Source organism: Paramisgurnus dabryanus, chromosome 11, assembly GCF_030506205.2.
Source record: "Paramisgurnus dabryanus chromosome 11, PD_genome_1.1, whole genome shotgun sequence".
NCBI classification, from domain to species: domain Eukaryota; kingdom Metazoa; phylum Chordata; class Actinopteri; order Cypriniformes; family Cobitidae; genus Paramisgurnus; species Paramisgurnus dabryanus.
The window spans coordinates 13,921,320-13,946,682 of NC_133347.1; the positions used below are offsets into that span (position 1 = coordinate 13,921,320).

The following is a 25,363-nucleotide window of genomic DNA, read 5'->3' on the forward strand; positions in this document are numbered from 1 at the left end:
TGAAAAAGGACACACATATACACTCACACTCAGTCTTGCTGAAAATCTCTTTGCCCTGAGTCCGAGGATCCAGCCAGCTTGTGGTCTTTGAGTTATGGCTAAAAAAATGAGAGAAATTTATGATTTTTTTAATGAGGTTTCATCATGAACTTAAAGATGAAATATAACATCAGTTTTGAGCGTAATCACCATTAGGATGACTTAATTTTCATAGATAATGACAAAGATTGATGTGTATTTAAATAGGAAATCTTATTTGTAGACAGAATATGAATGATTCTGGCTTCTATCCAGATTTCGTAATTTTATTAACAATCCCTTATGTGATTTAAATGGATAAATAATGGACAATTATTGGAAAACAACTCCTACTACATCCACATCCCTTCACACTTTATTTTTGTGCAATGATGACAACCATGCATCAAATGCTCAGACACTTGTTTAAATGGAAATCTTAAGGTCTAAAAATTTCAGTTCTAATAAAGATTCCCAAACTTGAAGGTCAGACGTCGCCTTTATGTGTCAAATATCAAACCCGACACACATCGCCTTCACGTCAACTTTGAGTAAAATCTTTGTACACTGGAGGAAGGGACTGACCTTCAGTGTCTATTTTTGTATACTTTTTTACTCGTCTCATCCTCCTACCACTTTCCCACAATCCTTCCTTCAATTTCCTTCCTCCTGCTGACTCACTTGATGTAATAGGGTTCTCCCGCGTCACTGAACGCCAGCTCCCAATTTTCAGGCAATGCCCCTCCACGTGCACCATTCTCCATGGCAACCCCTCCATCCCGCCCGCCTCCTGAGTCCCAAGTCTGATTAGGTGAGACAATTGTGGTGGGAGGGGCACTGCTGGCTCCTGCAGACCCCGCTGGGAAGTAGAGAGCAGAGTTCAGTGAATATGACACAAGATGCAGGCATCCCATATACTCTCAGGCCAGCAAAGAAGTCACCACCAAGTTATCTTCCTGTTGCCGTCTCTAACATTGGGAATAGTATAAATCCTAAACATATAATCCCTAACATATAAACTGCAAAATGACGAGCCGTGTATTTTACACCAGTGGTGTCCTTCCTGATTTAAACCATCTCTTCAAACCATCATTATAACCCCCAGGAAACAGCTACAGTATCGAAACCTCAAATTTAATATTATACAGAAACGCAGTATAACAGGTCATTGCAACACAGACAGGTATCTCATGCAGCGATGGGGCAGGCAGGCAATTGCCTGGGGCCACGCATTTAAGGGAGCCCCGTGGGCTGATCTTTTAAACATTAGGACATTTTTATTTTAATATAATGCACAGCGATCATCGCAGCAGCAACCCCCTTTGCTGGGAGCCCTCTCCCTCGCTACGCTCTTTTTGTTGGTACCACCCTTTTCAGTCTTGTCCTGTGCTCACACACTGTATAGTAAGAAACGTGCATGATTTAAAAAGCATTAATTTGTTAAAAAAAGATATTGCTAGGGTTAGCAGGCAGCATGCAATAGCAGCTGAAATGCAATAGGTGATGATGCACACAACACCAGCGTCATCGCTTAGCAAGCATTGTTCACACAGAACGCGTGAAGAATTAACTAAGAATGTCAATACTTTGACAGCATTTCTTAATGTTCTTGTTTCTTTTGGATACAAGTGTATTGTCTCATTATAAAGGGAGTGCTTCTATGAAACACTGACTAGTAAATTAGAAAAGTGTAAAATAACCAAACCTTTCAATATGTGGGAGAATTTTTTAAGCATTGCTTTAGTTCTTCAGTACTTAATGTACTGTAAATATTTGAAGAAAATTGGGAAAATAATATTAACGATGATTGTGACAGTGTTTAGGCCAAGAAAGAAAGGCTTGCAGGCCCTGACGGTCCACCACTGTGTGAAGTCCATTAAATAAAGAGACATCGGGTAGCACGCAAAGTGCAAGGGTAATGAAATGGCACTACATTATAATACTGCACTTTTTGGAATACTTTATTCTGATTGGTCAATCACAGCATCCAATTGTTTCTCTGTAGTAGCTTTTAAAATGTATATCTGACAACCAATTGCATACACTCTGTTAGATACAGTCTCTTTGTATACTATCAAATAACTTTGAATCAATATTTCATTTACATTATTTCTTTATTTTTAGTAGTAGTAGACATTATATAAAAGTAAGATAAAAATCATGATAATGTAAGTCAGCTGGTCATTACTGTAAAATACACTACTTCAGAATGATCCAGTACCCTTTAACCTGGTTATTAAACAAAAATTACTACTGAACATTATAGCTGCCTATATATAATTTCTCATATATTCAACTGATTTTAGATGGAGGTGAGTATCAATAGCTTTGTGATACATAGCAGATTAGAAATCCTGAGGAAGGTTTTACCAGATGTTCATTAAAGGATTAGTCCATTTTCTTAAAAAATTCTGATAATTTACTCACCACCATGTCATCCAAAATGTTGATGTCTTTCTTTGTTCAGTCGAGAAGAAATTATGTTTTTTGAGAAAAACATTCCAGGATTTTTCTCATTTTAATGGACTTTAATGGTCCCCAACACTTAACAGTTTTAATGCAGTTTAAAATTGCAGTTTCAAAGGACTCTAAACGAGCCCAAACGAGGCATAAGGGTCTTATCTAGCGAAACGATTGTCATTTTTGGCAAGAAAAATACAAATTCATAGTGAGTCCTGTGACGCGCCAGCGCGACCTTATGGATGACTTATCAAAACTACGCCCCAGTGTTTACAAGTGTGGAGAAAAAGGACCTTTCCGACGTTGTTGTATGTGGAATGATACTAATTAATGTCTTTGTGTCAGTTTATTGTTTAAAATGGTCCACAAATGTGCGCTTTATATAAGTAACACGTGACCTTTCTACGTCATTACGCAATACGTGAGGTCGTGCTGGCGGGTCACAGGAACGGAGAAAGATGAGAAGTTGTGGTTTAAAAGTGCATATTTTTATTTTTCTTGCCAAAAATGACAATCGTTTCGCTAGATAAGCCTTTGAAACTGAAATTTTAAACTGCATTAAAACTGTTAAGTGTTGGGGTCCATTACAGTCCATTAAAATGAGAAAAATCCTAGAATGTTTTCCTCAAAAAACATAATTTCTTCTCAACTGAACAAAGAAAGACATCAACATTTGGATGACATGATGGTGAGTAAATTATCTGGATTTTTTTTAAGAAAATGGACTAAACCTTTAACATTTCCTTCTATTACAATACCACGAGCAAGATGCTAGCACTTACAGGTACTCATTTAGGAGAGAAAGAGCCAACAGGTGAGTAGACATGGTCTTCATCTGGTCATTTTTATATTACAAAGTCATACCTGACAGACCGGAGTCTTCCTCACTGTTGTCTCCTTCTTCTACAGCCTTCTCCAGGTTGCTGAGGGATTTGCTGCGGGTGCGGAAGTTCCGCAGAAGGTTTCGATGTTCTTGGTACGTAATGGGGGGGCTGTCTGGTCCGATGTGAACCGGCCGAGGTGTGCCATAATAGTTCCCTGTACAGATGGAGTTATTTAAAGGCACAATTCATTCTTCTCTCTGACAAAACCTTTTCTAAAAATGCAAAACACTGGCTTTTTGGCACAATTTGTTATATGTGGTAAAAGTAGCAGTCTTTGACACGATCATCTGTTTTCAACTTTAGAGCTATTGTGTAACGGCAGAAATTGAGCTGTTTCTTCAATTATGGGCCAGAACACAAAATCCCAATAATGGAAATAGGTTGAGTCAGTAGGGCTGTTGAACTGGAAAACCATTTAAATAAAAAAACGTATAAAATATTTATTATTTATTTATTTAATTATTAATATTATTTATGATGTACCAAATCCAAGGTAAAAAAAAATATTCTAAAACATTTTGTTTATATTTATGAATAAATTTGGAGGCTTTTATGCCATAAGTTATGTTTTAAACATTTTTGTCACAAATTCTGATTTTATGATAATTTTTGCCTCTCTCAGCTGCCGCTGCCCTAGATCATAACATTCATAAATCCTTTTAGCTCATCTGAAACTGAAACTGTTCCAGAATTCTCTCAGCAATCAGATCAACATCATGGCACACTATAAAATTAATATTTTCTCTAAAAACTATTTCAAATATTTATTATGAAGTGTATAAAACTAAATAAGACCACAAGTGTTGTGCAATCCTCTCTCAGCCAAGAGAAACAGAGTTGACTCAGCTATCGCACCATGGCTACATGTTTGGCACTTTTACAGATATTTAACCACAGCAAAACTTCCTCTCTCCTCTGCGGTTTTATTTACAGCTGGAGAAAGAGATGCAATAAAGAGAGAGAATTGGGAGGGGGATGAAGACAGGAAAACTGAAACAGGGATTACTGAGAAAAGCCTCTTTTCTCCTGTACAGACCGACAGGAAAGGAGTGTGGTTGGGGTTCTGATTTGAGGAAATGATGCAAAGGTGTCCTTACTATAAATACAAGGAAAATCTATTTGGCTAAAAACTGAATTTATCACATATGATGAAGCCAGCGAAAAGGTTTGAAAATGTTTGCAAGCATGAAAAGCAAGCAAGATTTTAGCAAGTAAAAATATAAACTACAGATCTGACTGGGTCAGCAGAAAAACTGCTCTGTAGTGACACGGTCGGTCACTGAACCGTAATATTGCACGCACCAATGATCTGCCATCTTCCTGTTTGAGCTCCCAAAAATCCCTTCAAAATCCAAAAGTCCACAGGACACCAAGATGGACAGATCATGTGAATATTATATTTCCAAAGACACAAATATACAAGTCAGCAAATTTATATTCATAAATCTTAGAGCAGCATCTTTTAAATATGTCAAAGTTTGCATTTTTATTTTGCGTGTATGTGTATGGGAGCCTTAACAAAGTCATCACTCAGGTATCAGTCTGCATACATGCTTGTTTTCTTCCCATTAATGAAAGCTATTCCTGCTAATAATTCTTGGAAGACAGAACCAAGCCAGCACAGCACTTTTCTCTGCAGTCTGGATGATGCTTCTCTTCATCCTGATTGGCTTGAACATTTGGGGCTCTGGCGTGTCGCCCTGACCCTCACCATGTGCTCAAAAGCACACACGTACACATGCATGCATGCATACACAAACGTAGCTAAACAACACCTTACACATCCAAAACAAGGCCTGTTTTACCGTGTTTCTATGAATGCAGTTCACTGTTTTTGCAGTTGAATAATAGTTTTAATTGTAAACCAATAATGCATTCGGTTTACCACACTGAATGTATGAGTCAGGTGAGATACCGATACCTTTGAACTTCCCACTTTCCAGCAGGGCTCCAGACTCCTCCAGGGAGAAGAATTCCTCAATAGACACAAAGTTATAATCCACCCCTGAGATTTCTCCATCCCGTGGCTGCCTGGTTGTACCTGGATGAGGGGCAGAAACAACACATTTGAATGTACTTGTGAATAAAAAGACTTTTTACAGATCAGTGTCTCTTCAGCGGACTATGTAAAATTATTTATTTATTTATCAACAGCGACTTACAAATGAGGGAGAATTTGTACAAGTACAGATATTCCAGCAAACAATAGCTGCCATTTCACCTTCTAGATCAGTGGTCTCCAACATGGTGCCCGCGGGTACCAGGTTGCCCAAACGGAGTGTGTGAGTTGCCCCCCAAGAACATTCTATTAATAGCCTAAATTTTAATGTTTATTATTATTTTTTATATTAGCTTGGCTTTTGTTATGCATGTAAACATTTTAAACAATGATAAAACATATCAACAAGTATAAAAATAAAATCAACAAGTAAAACAAAAAGTTTGAGTAGAATATATCAAAAAAGTTGCCCTTCAGATTGTTTTATCCATTGTGGTAGCCCTTGCTCACAAAAAAGTTGGAGACCCCTGGTCTAGGTTATCTATTGACCCTATATAGCCCAGCTATGACCAACTTTTAGTCAAAATAAACTTAAATTTGGTTACATGTCTTTTTTGCCTAAATAAATGCATACATTATATATCATATAGTTCATATAGCAAGGCAAATTTGGGGTGTCAGTAAAAATGTAATAGACGTCTAACCAAAGCCCAAAAATAAATGTAACCAAACACCTTGTAAGCACTGTTGACTTTGCATACATTATGGAATATCATATAAACTCAACAGTGCTTACAAGGTGTTTGGTTACATTTATTTTTGGGCTTTGGTTAGACGTCTATTACATTTTTACTGACACCCCAAATTGCCTTGCTTTAGCCTAGATGTCTCGGGCTGTGTTTAGATGGCTATTAGACATTTTTTAAATGCAAAATTGCTTGTTGGGTTAGCTAGAGAACAACAAAACAAAGAAAATATATATTTTTTAATAAAGCTAATAAGTGGAAAGTTTGAGGTTAGTCAATAATATAAAATAAAATAATTAACAAAATTTTTCGAGTAACAATGTGTGGTTAACTGAGCAAAGACGACATGACATGACATTGTAAATAGACAACCAAGCTCTTTAAACCATCAAACTCAGCATTTAAAAATAGAAATGCCAAAAGCTATACCGACGTGGGACCTTTTAAGCGTTCGCCCATTATTTTTTCATATAGTTGCATCTTCCCTTTGCTAAAAATCTAATGCATCTGAAAAAGCTGCAGATGAGATCACCGTCATACTTCCCGCCTGTCGCTCTGATGTGTTCACATAGTGAACCACAGAAAAATCAAAGTCACAGTGAGTTGATTGGCTCTGATTAGAAAAAGAGACAGAGTTTAATCTCCCAAGCAAAATATTCACTTTTACTGTAAATACTAACTATATAGATCGCAGAATGATACAGTGTGCATATCTGCGTATGAATTCAACAGTGTGAGGTGACACCCGATGATGATTTCCCACACTTGTCTGTTATAGACCATTAAACAACACTGGTCCAGAAGCACATCCTGTTGTTTTTAAGTGTTTTAGTTCACATTTATTTGATTCAGTTCTAAATTTTAATATTTAATAAAAAATATACAAATATTAATATGTTGATCAGTGTTTAAACTAAAACAGGAAGTGCTTTTGGACCAGTGTTGTTTAAATCCTGCAAAATGGTCTATAATCCCACAGTGATAAGATTACACAACTCTCTCCCAGCTTTCCATCTCAAATTCAAGTTAGAAAAAAGTACCAAGCATTTTGACATAAGACAACCTGAACACTCCAATGTTTCAAAACAAAAACAGTGTATACACTCAGCAAGTAACTTGTTTGCTTTGATCAACAGACCTTGCCAACCTAACAAATGGCTCTGAAGTCTTCAATAGGAATGGAACATGGTTTTATGAGGTAATGCAGTTATTCAACATAACTCAGGATTGTAATGACTTAAAAGCCTTCAGCCCCCTTAGAGTAAATCATACCATTATTAACAAAACACTGCATTGTCCCCAGATATTATACGATTTATGACATTGCACAGCATACTGTACCTTGCATTTATCCTAATGACAGCACATGGAATATGTTATGTTATTCTTTCTGATATATAATTTCAAATAAGGGCCAGGATGTGTATTAAGAAAAAATGTGTTAATCTCAAATTCCCCATGCACTGCAATTGCATATGTTGTCCATTAGTGTTTTGAACCTGGTTTCAATGCAGCTATTCATCTTTATACTGACATCTGTGATTTTTTGTCCTAAGAGAGGAAAACAGAGGAGCATCTTTTCTACAGTTCTCAATCTCCTAATTGCCTATAATCAGTTCAGAGATGTGACAGAAAGATTTAGTGTCGAATTAATGAAGTGCTTACATTAGAAAATACTGTTAGTTTGAAAAAAACATGATTGGGTGTACCGGCATAAGTGTACATTCACAAGCATGTACTGTATGAACGGGTGTGCGTTCAGGTGCTTACATGTACGTGTGTTTGTGTGTATGCGTGCACGCTCAGGAGTGCAAAAAGGCACAGCAGGGAATCTTAGACTGGAGACAAAGACAAATGTGCTGCTTCTGGATTCAAGAGCAGGAAATAAGCAAATTGTGAATCATGCAGAACTGATTTAATGCATCAGCTGTAATGGCGAAAAGAGCCTGATGTTTTAAAGGAGCCGGCGGGTGCTACGGTATACGTTAATAAATGCACGCAATCATTTCTGAAAATAGTTGCCGTTTGTTGCTAAGGCAAAATATGAAGCGGTGCCGTTCACAATGAGCGCACTGCTGTGACATTTGATGACAGTTGCCATGGCTACGGTTAAAGTGCATTACATTGCCTCAAAGTGACAAAACCTTTGGCTCTACATGACGTTCGTGACGTGAAATACACTGAACGTGTTTACAGTCTCTGAAAGCATTACAGCATGAGTTGACTGCATGCAAGTTTTTGCTGGCTGAAGCATTTCAGTGTCTCATTTCTGTTTTTTGTCATTCTTATTGTCTTTGTGTTTTGACTGACTGCCGTTGTTTTCCTGAAAGGCCTTTACATTTTTTTCATGTTAAGAGATGGTGGAGAGAGATAGAGCAGACCCATGTGACATATTGTATAAAAGGGAGTGCTGCATTCTAGGTCTAGCCTAATACCATTTAAATGTATTTACATATTTTAATTTAAATATAGAAAAGCATTACATTAAAAAATGAATGATGTACAGAGTCATGCACATAACATTTTCATTTTACTTAATGTATTTTAATATGGGAGGGACAATAAAACATCTCTCTTAAGGTAATGAGCATTTCTCTTGAGATAATGATCTCTTGTGTTATGATCTTTGGCTTATGGTCCTCTCTCTGGCTTAACTAGTACAGCATTGCATTAGCTACGTAAAGGTCATGGGCTCAATATGTATGGGTTTGTTAATGTACAGATGAGCGTAAATGCAGTTTGAATCACGTTGAATAAAAGCATAAATGTAAATGTTTAATATAGCATTTTTGTTTAAAGAGAACCTATTATGTTGCTACAGTATCAACAACGTTATTTTGTGTATTTGGTGTAATACAATGTCCGTGTGGTTTATGGTTCAAAACACATTATTTTCCACATACTAGGGTTGTGCCGAAAGGCTATCATGACGATAGTTGGCGATAGTTATTAGTATTATCATCATAGTTTCACATTAACATGCGCATTGTGTGCTTTTCCTCACATGAAACGGTTTGTGGGTATCACTTTGAGCGAGAGAGCTTGTAATGTGCGTGGATTCCTTTTCGCACACACCTGGACTTGTAATGCACATGTCTCCCTTTCACACAAACATTACACAGGAAATGCATCCGGGATTTGTCCGGGATCGTTTGATTTTTGGTTCTTTCACACCTCCAATGATTTGCCGGAATTTGTGTGTGCGTTCACACAGATACCGTAAATATTTACGGGACGTGTTTGCGTTCACACAGAAGCTTGTCTGCCAATTTTATGGGTATTTTCCGGGACCAAATTTCTGTGTGAATGAGGTTTTGGACTTGTGCTCGGACCAAAACGCACGTAGCATGGACTCTTTTTAGCACCTGAACTTGTAATGCGCATGTCTCTGACTTTTCCTCGCACGCATGAGCTTGTAATACTCACGGCTCTGCCATTTCCTTGCATTGAAGAGGTTGTTAGGTGCACAGGGGTTTCCCTGGCACGCAGAAAATTTTAGAGTGCATATGGGCACTCGGATTAATGGCATCAGTTTTAAGAAAAGTTGGAGTCGTTACAGTGTTGCCCTTACTGTACGTACACACCGCCGCAGACTTGAGCTTCCAAAGTTATGGGAAGTCATTGATTTACAATGCAAGCTGGCTTCTCTCAGCTGCAAGGAGCGTCAAATCCATTGCCGTCGCGTTTTGGGCGTCTTGAGCGACCAGAACTTCAATCAGAAAGTTGAAAGAAGCTCAACTTTATGGTAATGAGCTATGACGAGGTTCAGCGGCAAGCAGCGGCAAAACGCCAGCAACCAATCCGAATATAGCGTAGACGTTCTTCTCTGGCTGATTCCGGAGAAACATACGATGTAAACTCGTTTCTACCAAAATATTAGTTCCGCGAATACAATATCATTGTGGCCAAACCGTCAACAAGCTTCCCCGTACTTTTTGACAAACGTCCTTGACCGGGCGGCCTGAGCTTCTTTGGAAACTCAAGTCTGCGGCGGTGTGGATGTACAGTTAGAGTAAATCAGCTTTTTTCTTCACCAATCAAGTGTCAGAAATGAGTAAAAAATTCACAAATAAATAAATAAATGAGTAAACTATTGCCCCGCCCCCGATCCTATCGTGTATCCCTATCGTGTATCAGCGATTTCACAGACGACCTCACAATGGGGCAAATCGTCCAACACTACCACATACCGTACATTATCTGTGCCTTGCTTCCCTGAAATGCATTGATTTTGTACAAAGCTCATCATTTTGAGAAGCGCAATGTCCTCAGATTGGCCAGCTAAACAGTACTTTGTGATTGGCCTCTGTCGTCACCCACAAATGTGACGCTCCTCAACATGTTTGGAAGATTAGTTCCCAATGCAAAACTGTCAGGGGTTAATATCGTCTTCACTACCTTATCAATGAGTGCATTTACATGCACAGAATAAGTGAATAACTATCAAAAATCTGCTTACTATAGACAACTGTTTTTACAAGGGATTTGGAGATTTGTCAGGTTTCTCGCAGGTAGTGACGTCACCACCTATAGTACATATAGTTGTTCAAAAAGCCGATGGGACATCTGTCTCAAGCTATACTGTTGTGTTGTATCTCTCCTCATATCTGCAGAACCTGTAAATGAGCTTTTATTTTCACAATTTCTCTTCCAACTGCTTCAGTCAAGGGGTGACTTTTATGTGTTTGCGCAGTTTTGATTTTGTGCGCATGTCTCGGTGTGTGAAAGATAAACATCACATGCGGAGACATGTGCACATGAACAAAACTGTGAGAAAACGGTTAAGGTGTTTACATGCCAAATCGGGGTAATGAGCAAAAAACTACCTGTGCCGATAATTTTTTGCTTATGCTATTTATAGGCTCTCCCCGATAAAAGTCCCCGTTTACATGACCCCACGTTATCAGTTTATTAATAATCGGCGTAAGACTGTGCATGTTAACACACTCAATATGAGCCAAATCTGATCCAGAATGCAGATGACCAAGTGGATCAATCAACTTTGCCAGCCCGGCATGAGCAGGATGTAATATATTGGTAAAGTAAGGATTCCTAAAACATTAAATCCATGTCTGCATTTGTGATCATAGAAACGACAAACAACAAGCGCTACTCTGCACTGCAGCATAACTTGCATTTGAATCATGGTTTACTCAGTAGTAAATTCTTTAAATATGAAAAACATTTACAGGCGGGCAGAATTATGATAATGACAGTCGTGTCCACATCAACAGGCCGATGAAGTAAACTGTTGCCTAAAATCTTTGTGTTCGTTGTAGTACAAGAAAAGAGATTTAAGTTGGAAACGATAACTTGCGTCATAGTTTACTTTGAGATTTGTACATTTTGCATATCGTTAACATATACTAGCACACACCTACACAACAAAGGAAATGTAAAACCGCAAATCGAATAATAGGTGCTCTTTAAACACCCATTTTTGAAGTCGAATAGTATTTGTCTTGCACAGCATATGAATGTGTGTCTGTGTAACTTACAGGGTACGGCCCGCAGGTAGAGATTTTCTCGTATGACCTGTTGGAGTTGACTGTCCATGGATCCAGGTGTAAAACACTTGCTTAGGTAAAGTCTCAAATCTTTACAAAGAGTTGAACCTATAAACGACAAACAGAAATCCATAAATGCAGATAAATATACACATGCACACATTTGCTATACTGGATAATAAAGTACAGTATAAAATGATGAACCCTCTTCTTATATCTGCATTGCTGACAAATTTACAAATAGACCACTGCTGTCGCCATGGAAATATGAGAAAAGTTGACTTGCCAAAGTAAGACCTTAAATAAAACGCACCTCAAATATGCAACACGCAATATTCGTGTTAAACAAATGCAAACATCCCCAATTTTATGCACTGTAGGTTACCACAGTAACATCTAAGACCTCCCACTCGCTTTCTCAGCTCCAAACACATTGTGACTGCAGAAGTCTCTAAGGTCAGTGTGCTACTGTCACAAACAAGCACTGCAGAGCACCTAACCAGGACCTGTTCTCCCTGCTCTCTGTATCGGTATTGATTTGTGCACTTAATATAAGCCGGTGGTCCTTTCTCTGCGCACAATAACACGTGATAAAACCCCGTAAGAAACTTGAGGACACATGGGAAAGGTAGTGCCAAGCATTTCTTTCTGATCTATTAATTTTTTTAAGTGTGTTATGACCTTAGATGACAACCAGCTTGCAGGATATTGATGGTCTTTATAGCCGGTGTATGGGGATTGCCCGCCCTGTTACAATACGATGCCCAGCTCCACCTCCCCTCAAAGGCAGCGATCAATCCGTCAGGCCAGGGTTCCGGTGAGGTTAAGTGATAGAGTACTGGATATCACATTCACTTAACATCCAACACCATACTGGAGAAATATGGAGACCTAACAATAACCTACAGTATACTGGGTCCTTTTAACACACTTTTATTAATAACAAACACAGTGTAATTCATAGAGTGGGATACTGTATGTGTCCTAACCAAATAGCAATATAATATCGTTATTACAGTTGTGCAATAATATACAACCATGGTTAATTTTCATAAAGGATAACACGTAATAATATAAATAATAGCCTTTTACAAATCAGACCACCAATGAATTCACTTGTAAAATAATATTATATGTCTGTAATAAAATTGCTGATCAAATAAAAATGTATTAAGGAATTACTACCTTTAACCAGAGGCAAAAATCACAAGTAAATGTGTGGCTACTATGGTTGCACAATAAATGTTACATTTAAATTATCGTTACTGTGTTAAAACCATAGTTCATTTTTTGTAAGGAAAAGGACTCGCAATTGCAATAATTGTGACATGACACAAATGCAACATAAACATCAAACATTGATGGGGAAAGACAGATTATGAAAACTCAGAAATGGTGGACTTTTCTTGACAAAGTCTCCTGCGAAGTGATGCAGAGCAATCATCCGTTGGAATGAAAGATCAAAATCGTGCCACCATGTTTTCAGGAAGTTTGGGGAATACATGCAATGATTGTAAGGCATTGGGGATTCAAATTATGCTTGATGCATGCTTCAAAATACAGTGAATATAGGACGTAAGAAGAAAGCTGGCCTAAAAAACCTTCAGACATACACGGCGGGAATATTGTTGATGTCACAGCCCATATCCATGGGCAGTTCTGAGAATCAAAAGCATACAGTCTGATGAAGCATTATGGAAGTCAAGAAAATATAAAGTGTGTTCAAAGAACTCATCCACAAGTGGTTATAGCTGCGTCACATATCATTCGGCTTTAAATAAAGCAAAAAAATATTGTTTTGAAAGGTGTGATCGACTTTATGCGGCACTTCTGTATGACATCAAGTACTGCGAGACCGATCTGACAACTGTGCTACTGGAAATTTGTGGCATCATGCACACCAAAATCACCAGTGTTAAATCTACACTGCTGGTGTTTATATGGGTACCACCCACTGATCTATATAAATGACTGGATTGCGCATGACGTCACACTTGTGAAGCCACCGCGCCGCCATGTTGGTATACCCAAACGTTCTATTAAATCAATGGATGTTATCAGATTTTAATGATAAAACATCACTTTACTCGTTTTCGTTTTTATATGTGAAGTTACCCTGTACATTATTACAACGCAAACGTCCTAAGCATGTAAATAGTTATTTACTGAAAGTTGTACATTTTGCTTTTTAATCAGTTATTATACATTCATCTTTATTACAGTATCAGATCAGCAGACAGACCGCAGCATATTTAGTATTAATGACAATAAACGTGCTTATTCTGAAATCTAAATAAATAATCATACTTTGTACCATATGTGCATGCAATAATTTGCTAGTTTTGTAATTATGTTATCTAAACTTACAAGTTACCTAAAATTAATTAGAGAAATAACACTGACCGTCACAGTGTAGCTGAATGTCAAAAAAAACTTTATTTATACCCGTGTCATTAACAAATGTAACAGACACACTCACCTTAACGGTTTTTTATAAATCCATTATCCTGCCCGATTAAAACATAAACATTGCAAATAACACCAGAATTAACAAATAATTAACGTACACATATCCTAAAAATTAACCTTGTGTAACTGATACGCTATAAAGGGGGTACATTTTGATCATGATTTTGAATGGAAGTCAATGACGCTCTCTGCCGGTTGGGTATACCAAGATGGCGGCTCGAACTCTGTGCTGGCTTCACCTCACGCAGTTACGTCAAACGTTCTATGCACAATCCAGTCATTTATATAGATCAGTGGTACCACCAGATCTGGTGAGACTCATATACACCAGGAGTGTACGGTCATTTTGCTGTGTGTCTGGTTAGGACACTTAAGGGGGTCGCACACCGGACGCGCAGCTCAGCGCCACGCCGCGTCTAGGACAACTCTGAGATATCGTAAACAGGAAGTGCACATTAAATAGCGCAAGCTAAGTCAGATAGCATCTACTTCAAAATGCAAAATATACGTTAGCAACCAATGTTAATCATTAATGATTTGGGACAAATATGATGTTATTTAATGTTAAACTATGTTAGTGACGCTGTGTGGCGCGACAGGGATTTGAGCAACTTCCTGAGTCGGACAGGCGCCACCTGGCTGCAGCGGTGTGCGTATACTCATAGAAAACAATGTGTTTGATTTTTTTTAGAATGGCACGGCACGGCGCGGCGCTGTGCGTCCAGTGCACAACCCCCTTAAGGGTGTTTACACATCTGTAGTTCAGTTTATTTGGTCCGGACCAAAAGCAAAAAATTATATATTGTAGCTTTTTAGCAGTTTTGGTTCCTTACACACCACACTGATTGCTCTGGTCCGCACCAGTTGAAACGAATCAAAATTCAGTCATATGATAAGATCCACATCACTCATTGGCTACATGTATTTGTATGTATTTCCTAAACTGCTTCTCGATTGGTCAGAATCAATGTGCCTGAAATACCAACGGAACCCCGGAAGTAAACAAAAATAAGGAAAATACAGCAGACACCATGGACAGACGACTCCGTGCTGTGATAATGTCCGTGGTTGTTATACATAGTTTGTATACAGTACTCTAGACAAACTGTTCATTTCCAGAATGAATCGCGGATGCGGCCTGAGGCTCCGCCCGCACCTCCTCACAACTCCAGGTATGTCCGCGATTTGACATTAGGCTAATATTGCTAATAGAAAGTGTCAACAAACACTTCCTCATCCAATAATTGACTATCAAAATGCGCAGTACTTTTGCAGTTAGGTTGGTTAGATCTCAAATTGTGTTCTCACCACAAACAAACCGTTCTAGAGTTCGTTTGAAAGCGTACCGAGACCACCTCTTCAAGAAGGTCTCTGTCCGCTTGTGTGGTCCGCATCAGAGTTTGATTGCTGCATTCTCACCTGCCCAAATGAACCGCACCAAGTGAGCCATCAAACTCTGGTACGATTCAACCGAACTAAATGAGACAGGTGTGAAAGCACCCTAGGTAAACCTATAAATATTCTACTATTATTATAAAAGGTACAGTTCCTGGATGAAGATGCATTTTATTTGATTAAATAGGCCTTTATTAACCCACTGGAGCCATGTGGATTACTTCTGTGAAGGATGGATAGATTTTTTGGGGATCAAATCAGAAGCACCATTTCCTACTATTATAAAGCTTGGAACAGCAAGGACATTTTCGAGTAAGTCAGATTGTGTTAGTCTAAAAACTAGAATCATATACATCGAAGATGGCTTGAACTACCCCTTTAACCTAATCTCCTTCAATGATATTAGGATTTTTTTAGAATAAACATTTAGTTTACCAAAAAGCTGCATTTCATTAAGGAAATATGATAATTTGGCATTTACTTGTTAGTCCAAGACACTGCGCAGAAAGATTGAAAATGCCTTCATTAAGCATTGATATACGGTGTCAAGAAAAGTTATTCTTTACACTATATCACACAGAAGCTAGACATGAATTAATTTACTAGACATATACTAAATTACATCCCCGTGCAACATCATAAACTGACATGCTCAGGCAGGTTAGATTAGGATAATAAATTCCTCAGGGACAACGACAGGTAGCGGAGAGATGTCAACAGTGTAATTTAGGCTGTATATTGTGAATGACAGTATGTAAAAAGATCTTATATAACCCAGGTAATAACACAGTTAATAATTGCAATCAAAACCTTATTACATATCATAACATGAAGCAATAAGAAATATTTTTTTTAAAGATCTTGGCTTGTAACTCTCCAAACCACCACTTCATGCAGACAAAGCAGTACCATTCAGACGTTATTTGATCCGGAGTTATCCAGCATTCCAAACCACCCAGTTCCCTCATAAAAACTAATTAAAAGTACCTGGTGAGACTGTTTTGATCCGGATGGGATGTGGACATGAATTCAGAACCCCTCTGACATCTCCTAAGGTTAATCCAAGGACAGGTGTACCCCCAATCTCAAGAATGATGTCACCAACTGTGGCTCCACCTCCAGGTGCTGCTGTAACAAATGGGAACTCTCCATAATCTGCACCGCCCCCGATGGCCACACCCAGCTCTCCTGAGGCTCCGCCCAGTGGGACGAAGCTCTCCTGGACTTTTGAGCGCCAGTGCAGCTTCTTGACAGTGGCCTTAGACATGTTGCCAGCGCTGAAAGAAAAAAGTGATGGAGGTAGAGATTAAGACAAAGAAAGTACGTCAGTATATTGCAAATATATAAAATTGTTTAAAATATATTAAATATGAATCATTTTGTCCCATTTAGAAATGACATCTTCCACCCTGATACATTAGTAAATCAATAAAAACAAAATGATAGTGAGTCACAAATCGTGCATGTATCATAATGCGTATTTAATGGTTATTCTGACAGCCATAAGTAATGTAGACAATGTGTTTGTAAAGCGAACGAGATAAATCCGAGCCAATACATTAATCAAACGCCTGCATACATTTTTAACATATACAGTATTTCAGAATAGACTTGGTCCACTTTGACAGCGATAACAAGGCTGAAACATGACACAAAGTCAAATAAATATATAAGTCAGCAATCTAAATTAAAATATAAGTCCCATAACTCTTCTAATGGGCAAAATGAGATACCAAGGGCTTTACAAACACATTTCCGTAAGTCCCAGTAGTATCGCACAAGCTAAACACAAGATACGAGTCTCTAAATTGAAACAAAACAAGCAAACAGATGGTCAAAACGCAGTGGGGGGCGGTTCCATCCACAAACACAATTTACATGAGCTCATTAAAAATGCACAGATCTATTTCAGGTGTCAAGGATTCTGCTACGAATAAAGTACAAAACAGTACGATCTTTTTGGGTTTGTGTTGAAAATGTAGAAATATAAATAAATGATCAGTACCTGACAGGACTTGCTAAATTACGTATCAGGTTTGGCTGCAGAAGGCCACTGTGTGTATGTGTGTGTCCCTGTTCCCAGAGTCTAAAGATTTTCTCAAAAAAAGCGACCATGCAAAACATGGAAATTACATAACTGTCTCATCAACACACACCTACATATTTCATTACAACCCTGCAGTGCAAAGATCAAATGTGTCTGATAAACAGCAGCAGGAGTGTGAGAATGTTTAACTGGACAACACTAACAGAGTCACATAGTTACACTATTGCAGTAAAGTCAGTGAGGAGGGAAGAGGAAAGATAGAGACTTTGCATTCCGACGCTGCGGGTTTTTTTTCCATTACCACACAGAGACAGAGGGAAAGTTATAACTTCAAGTTGGACTCGGCCTTTGGACAAACAGTGCAGCGAGTCACTTTTCAAACTAAAAGCAAACAGGGGCATGAGCTTTTCCAAGTGTCAAAGTCCATGCAACCTGCCGCAGTGTGTTCACACCTCACTTGAGCGCACACACACATACACACAAACAGGAGAGATCACGAATGCTATATACAGTACAGTGAGTGTCTAACTGTATACTTGACCAATAAGGAAACAAAAATGTGCAGGTAAAACACGATTCAGCATTTAGTAGAAAAAAATAAATATAAAACTTTAGCTCTTGTCTAGCACTTAGTTCAGTTCTGTTCTGGAATCCCTACGGAATGATGTTTCATGGTAGTACACAAGACTACTGACAGTACACACACTACACTGTTACACTCTAAGACAGCTTAAGCACTGCACCTTGATGTTTCTTTAGATATCTATATATACAGTACTCGACCGACCGATCTTTATAGAAACCTTGTACCACCCTCGTCATGATTAAATCCTCCTTGCATACTCCACATTACATATGCATGCTGGGATGTTGAGAATAACTGATTAAGTATTTTGGAAAGATGCCCCAAACTGCCACCCCATCCTACTGATGAATAAAGAACTCATAACCCCAAACACAGAATTGTTTGTTTTCATGCTGTTCAAAAGCATTTAAGACCTGCAAAGCAGTAAATGAAACAGTCGCATTTCAAAGTCATTCAAACAGTTGTCAAGTGCACATGAAAAAAACGTACCAATAATTTTAGTATGCAGAGTCATTATGTAATGTGTCTTCTAACTAATCATTTTAAAGGGATTATTTCAGTTCTGCAAATTCTCAAAATAAGAAGTTTACTCAGATACATTCATAAGCAGAGCAAGGTTTTTTTTCTGACTGCTATTCTTGTTAACTCGGATGGACTCTGTGCCACCAGAGATGAAGTGCAGAGAGAAGATAAATCCTTCTGGACCTTCAGGTAAGTTGATGAACTGACTCAAATCGGGAACAGCTTTAATTGAATACTAAAGTTCCAGATGTCACTGGGCCAAGGAGAGAGAGGAAGATGAGATTTGGTCTAGTAGGACTTTCTAAGGAGGGATATATGGGCCCTTGGGTCCCAACTGGAATGGCGGCTCCTATTTGTTAAAGTAATTGTACAGAGAGATCTAAAGCAGCGAGCAAATCTTACAGTTTGAATGTTATCTAGTGTAATACATTACAGTATTAATCTTGTTTTCGTATTTAGAGAAACATAATTCTGTTAGATGACGTCTATTTAAGTTACAACTCAGATCGGAGCCCAATAAGATGTAATCACTTGCAGACATGTGTAAAATCTCTCTGCACCATCACTGCGGATCGCTACTGTGAAAAGAAGCTCAGGTATATCAGTCTGTCATTATGTGCTGAACCATTAAAGCGTTCGGGGCACTGAAGAGCCATGGGGTTTGTTTTTTCTTCACATCAGCAGTCAAGGTTCCTCTTCCCTGATTAAAAACAAACATTTTAATACTGTTTTTATTAAATTTCTAATCTGAAACTTGGAGTCTATTCAGTCAAGGACTGACAGGAGATGTTACTTTAGCAGTATTACAGTGAATGTAAGTTTAAGACTTCAAAGAGGCACCTGACCTTTGTCACCTTAAAAGGCAACTTTCATACTTTGTTAAAAGCATATATAGTGAAATTTCTGTTTTATATCACACACTGATCTTTTTACTGTGAACCTGGATGTTGGTTAGGTGAATTGGCCACTATAAATTCCAGAGATGAAACTTTATGGTACTTGCACACATGCTCATACATATGAATACGCATGATGCACACCTGCGCAGGTTAATTTGCATAAGGACACTATTTGGCTGGTGATTTAGGTCTGTAACCTTCATGCTAGCAGCCTTTACAAATAAATGTAAATGGAAAAGGTGAGTATGAAACTGTATACCCTTGAAAAAGAAACAAAAAGTGAGAAACAGTTCTGCAGTAGTAGCGTAGCGTTCTGAAAAGTGTCATGGTCAGTGATGGTGTATGATACCATTTTGCATGCTTTGGAGTGAGTAAGAGAGCGTAAGTGTGATGGCTGGTGCAGTCAGTAATGCTGACTATGGGGACCGGGTTAAAGATGACCCTCCTGTAACATTGGACTGTTTACTGTATGACACACACCTCCTACCTAATTCTCATATATCAAAATTCATATAACTGCAGCATTTCTTTATATGAATGAAACACTCATGCTTGAGACCTCACAAACCTAATGGAACATTCTGATGGTGTATGAGTGTGTGGAGGTTTATGATGTGCCATTTAAAGCGAGTGGGGCTGCATGCTACTAACCAATGACTGCAATGGTCATTATTTACCAGCAGAGTGGACTATGAATCCCACACTCTCATCTTATACTGTATCACTGCAAAATCGCCAGTTAAAACTGCTCTTAACTCATTTGACATATTTATCGTTTCCAACTCGCCATTACGCACGACACCCTTTTATGCATTTTTCAAAAAACAACACATCCAAATTCTTTAAAAACTGAAACCTTAACATGCATAAAAGGCCCCTGTTTACTACGTGGACAAACAGTTCACCATGCGGTCCTGAACCGCTCGCGATCATGTACAGTACGGCTGCTATTGTTGCCAGAGGCGCACTTTTACGCGCTATTATTAAACGATTCCGTATCGCGTGCTGACTTTAAATCCCTTGGATATTGCGTCCCGGTGAAGATAGTTGACGAAAACACTGACAGGGAGAGCGCGGTGTTAAATGCTGCAAAGGCAACGTGAGTACAGTCGCCACACACAGCCTAAACAAGGACATAATGGAATTTGCGCCCTATAGTCCGCTATGACAGGCGGGTGGAAATGAATGGACAAAGCATATGCCAGTAGTATCAGATGGTCTATCAAGCAATAATGCGACGCTTCGTGACATACCTTCATATTTCCAGCTTTTCCCCGCGACGTGTTGCCTAATGGCTGTAATCCTTATAAATACTCTATCAATATTGATTGCCTATCGGAGTCGCAGGTGACTGCAGATTACGCCGTGTTGGATGAGGCAGCGGCAGCGCACTAAGGGTACAGATCCATAGCGGTTGAGGATGAATTGGAGGACAGTGTAGCATTACAGTCCAGCGCGGAAGTGTCTTGCCCTCAGGGCTGCTCGGCTAATGGAACATGGGTCAAAATTACGCTGCATTCAGTACAGCCCTGTCTTTGCAGGTTTGGCAACAAGGAAGCGATGATAAGGCAGCCAAGCGGAGGGGAGGGGAGGAGAGAAGGAGGAGGGATGGGGAGGATACGCCGTGTATAACGGGGAAGGATCGGACCGCCTATGGTCAGAAGCGATTGGACAGCGCGGTGCGAGACTGGGAATACATGAACGCGCCGTGACTCCTTACCCAAATACTTCAAGACACACTTGAATTGATAATGAACAGGAATGCACGCTTTTCATTGCGTATGCAAATGTGTTTGTCATTTCTCACACTGCAAAACACGCTAAATAAAGACAAGCATGTGAGATGAGAAAGTACGCTTTATACTGTTTGTATTTTATTTAGACTTTTTTTATTTAGAAAAATACTGTTCTAAACACAACTAGCCAACAAAATAGACTAAACAGTACTTGAAAAAGAGATATGTATTTTTTCAATTATGGGATTATTCTAGAGAATTTTCATCAGAATGTCATGAAGTTACCACACAGTGATATATAATTCATTAGTTTGATATAAAACTGCTTTATTGAGAACAAAATGTGTATGCTATTGTTTTCTATTTTACAGTGGATGTTGGTGACACTGGGTGGTCTGTTCGCTGCAGCACCGTCTAGTTGATCTAATGGGTCCAATACAGCTGACATCAGCGAATTACATTTACAGTTTACAGTTCGCTATGATGTCGGCCAAGACTTTTCATTAGAGAGGTTCGCAACCCTATCGGGTCCACTTCACGATCCCCCTACCCACCTCACAGCTTGATTGTTACGTATTTGTTGTAGAATGACGTATGTGTTGTAAAATGCTGCATAAACAGTGTTGCAATTCTCAGATTCGTCCTGCGTTATTACGCTACTGTTCTTTCGGGAAAAAAAGAAAGCAGCGTCGTAAAGCGTCATTAACTAATGCGCACACTTTATCCATGTGCTCGCTCCCGTTGCCAAGGAAACTGTGTGGGTATCTTGGAAACAGTGCCAGTAGCGCATGCAACCGGCAAGCACCACCCACCCCAAGCAAGACATCATCTTTGCTTAAAATATTTTCCAGTATGTACAATTGCTTTATAAAATTGATTATCTTTTAGAGTCACGATAACGTAAAACTGTTCGTGAGAAAACAAAATAGTACTTCTTCAATAATGCATACCGCCCTTAATAAATAATGGGGGGCAATTAACAAAACATTTATCATTATTACAGAGGGGATAGGGGTGATGGAATGCCTGTTGCGGTGCCATAGTTGTATGTGCTGTTGTTTGAGAGAGTGTACATGTGTTTGGCTGTAGGTTAAAGTCATATGAAAGTGCTGACTATGCCTCAAGTCTGCTTACTGCATTTCTAAACATCAGAGTTTAGACTGTATAGATTTATAGCAAAAAACACAGTCCCACAAACAAATATATCACATTTCAAAACACAGATCAGCCCAAAACTGACATCAATATAATACAGAAATCTCAGGTGTTCTCATTTCATCTGTATCCAAAGGGAAACATCATAAAACTTTTGGGATGTGGATGGAAATACATGTTAAAATTGGCAGGTAAAATGAGCGCCAGAGATTAAAATGCAAAATCTAAAATGTTGCTTTTATACCAATGTGACACACATTAATCTCAGATAAGCTCTAATCTAACTGAGCACACCATGGCACTGATGAGAAGAAAGAGAGAGCAAAGAGAGAGAGACTAAGTGAAGACAGTAAGATAAATCAAAGTAATAAATCTCTTCAGAAAGTGATAGCAGATAGACTATGAGGATGTTTTTCAAGGGTTTCAAAGGTTTATTTAAATGAGAAAAATGAGAAACATAAAGACAAATAATTTCCCCCTAATCATTTTCTTTTTATATCGCAATATATTATAAAATCTAATATATCAGATGAAATCCCATGACATTAGAAAATATCTCAAAATAATTTTTATAAAAAAAAATGTGATTTGAGAATTTGTGACATTTTTTTTAAACGACCATGTATAAAAGTGTTTATTTTTATTTATCTATTTTCTTTTAATAGAAAGGTATTCCTAAGTCGCCTGTGATTTTAAAAATAAATATGTAACCTGTATTTCTTTTTTTAACATTCTATGACGTAATCTATAAAGAAATATGGATCTAAACGCAACCACTAGAGGGCGTTAACTGCCCGTGTTTACGTGCTGTTTGTTCAATTAATAATTTATTAATAAGTAGTGTAGTGGTCTACTTTTAACCTGTTTTTAGTACATTGCTATATGAATGTCTGATACTATCAAATAAGATATTGTGCATTATATATTGCCTGTATGTCTATTTGATAGTCAGGTGAATTTTGTTGATGTATAATAATAGAGTGGCACTGACCTGCTGAATAAGCCCAATACTTAAGAATTAAGATCATTTGCACTTTGACATCAATAGTAATGAAGAAAAACAAGATATACATATTATACGTTTAGCTGCTTCTACATTTCTTTCTGTGATTTGTGTACTCTCATGGTCATTTGTTTTATATAATGTATATCTTTGCTATTTTTTATAAAAATATATAAAAAAAAGATTGTTTGCACTGATTTCTGTGGGAGACAGGAGATAAAATAAATTAATTTAAATGTATGTTTACAAAACATGGTTTGACTGACAATGAATCCATCATGTCAGAACATTTGTGAGAGGATTACAGAAACATAATACTTACAGTTTGTCATATGAACGAATCCATCCATTTTCCCCAAATCTGCAGGGTCACAGAGACCGTTTCAGAGACAACAACATAAACAAACAGCTTTTGTGGTAGTCCGGTATCGAACCAATAACAACCATGATCTGGAGTAGATTCCTGACAATAAACAAAATAAATAAACAGTAAATTACCTTAGTTCAAATCATAGCAACAACGTATGACACTGTGCTGCCCATAGGTAATGTTGTGGGAATGTTAAGAGGAATTAACATACAGACAAAAGCTCTGAACTGATTTTAATACGTCAAATGCAGGTAAACACAGGGATAAATACGTAGATCAAAGATTTTCAAACTTTATGAAGGACCCCCTTGAAAAATCCCTTGCTGTAGATAAACTTGATTTGGCAATATTTCAGATAGCAATATACTTCCTGGTTCCCGCGTCACCCTGTCTTTGTTGTTAAGCCTCACCATTGGTTGAATTTAATATACACATTCAGACGCACTTACCCCTGGAGGCGTCCCCAGAGTACAGCGCGAGTTCCCTCGAAAGGGAACTGTAACAATGTATCTTAAAAGGTAACACAATGCAACCTTGCTCTCACTTGAAATGTGCCCTCACATTTATTCCTTGAATTTGAAGGTATTGGACCTGGAAAGTCCTTGAAAGGTCCTTGAATTTGAAGTTAACTAAGGTGTGGGAACCCTGGACATCGAATCAACGTTGGATCTTTACATCAAATCAATGGTGGATCTAGATGTCGGATCAACATTGGATTTCAACGTTGGATTTCAGCATTCGATCACTGTCGGATCAACTTTGGATCTTGACGTCGGATCAACGTCTGATTTTGATGTCGAATCAACGTTTGATTTTCATGTCAAGCCAAAGTTGGGTCTTGACATCAGGCCAATGTAGTTCTTGATGTTTGACCCAACAGTGAACTGACGTCAAAACACAATGTTGTTCTGACATCAAAATCCAAATGTAGCCTGTATGCAAGTGTATACTGCAAACTGACAACATAAAAAAATATATATTTTAAGTCAGTGGATATTCATTATAAAATATTAGCTTTCAATCTATTGGGTTTTTGTAGGCCTTAAAGAGTCTAAAATCAGAGCAGCAAGTCTTAATTTCTTATAATCAAGGCATTAAATTTAGTTTATTTTTTGAGTTTCAGTATAGAGTGAAGAGAAAGTGTACTTTGTGGTTGAGATGAGATTACTAAAGTAGTAAGAAAAATGGTGATAGAGTTTTACAGGAACGCAGGAAGTATGGCAAGGGAGACGCAGCGTCTCGTTCCCTATCAGGGAACAACAGTTACATACGTAACCCGAGACGTTTTGATGTGTCAAACACAACTATGCAAAAAAGCATTTTGGTATGAATCAGCATTCGCATACAGAAGATAAGCATTTAAAGTGAACAGTTTAGCACGGGTGCTTAAAAATTCTAGAATTTTAATGATATTATCCTACACTACACAGGAATAATATGGATTTTTGTCCAGAAAACTTAGTTTCAAGCACTTTCTATGACCTGTATCTATGTATGTATATTTTCAAAAACCTCTCAGGGCCTTGAATTTTTTCCCGCAGATTCACAAATTTTCAAGGACCCGTGG

At 38.2% G+C, this 25,363-nt stretch overlaps 1 protein-coding gene across 4 annotated transcripts in view; it reads right to left on the reverse strand.

Moving 5' to 3' along the window:
- Positions 1–21,108, reverse strand: part of magixa (MAGI family member, X-linked a) — a 46,898-nt gene extending 25,790 nt beyond the window's left edge. For 2 of the 4 annotated variants that reach the window (XM_065246903.2, XM_065246906.1), the window contains exons 1-7: positions 20,786–21,108; positions 16,466–16,755; positions 11,606–11,722; positions 5,284–5,403; positions 3,343–3,516; positions 700–877; positions 28–98 (exon numbers count right to left, since the gene is read on the reverse strand). In XM_065246903.2, coding sequence (XP_065102975.1) covers positions 28–98; positions 700–877; positions 3,343–3,516; positions 5,284–5,403; positions 11,606–11,722; positions 16,466–16,745 — 940 coding nt within the window. In that variant the 5' untranslated portion in view covers positions 16,746–16,755; positions 20,786–21,108. Of the gene's footprint in view, positions 1–27; positions 99–699; positions 878–3,342; positions 3,517–5,283; positions 5,404–11,605; positions 11,723–16,465; positions 16,756–17,483; positions 17,579–20,785 lie in introns of those variants that run through there. The other 2 variants (XM_065246904.2, XM_065246905.2) reach the window with 2 other exon arrangements.
- Positions 21,109–25,363: the final 4,255 nt, after the last annotated feature.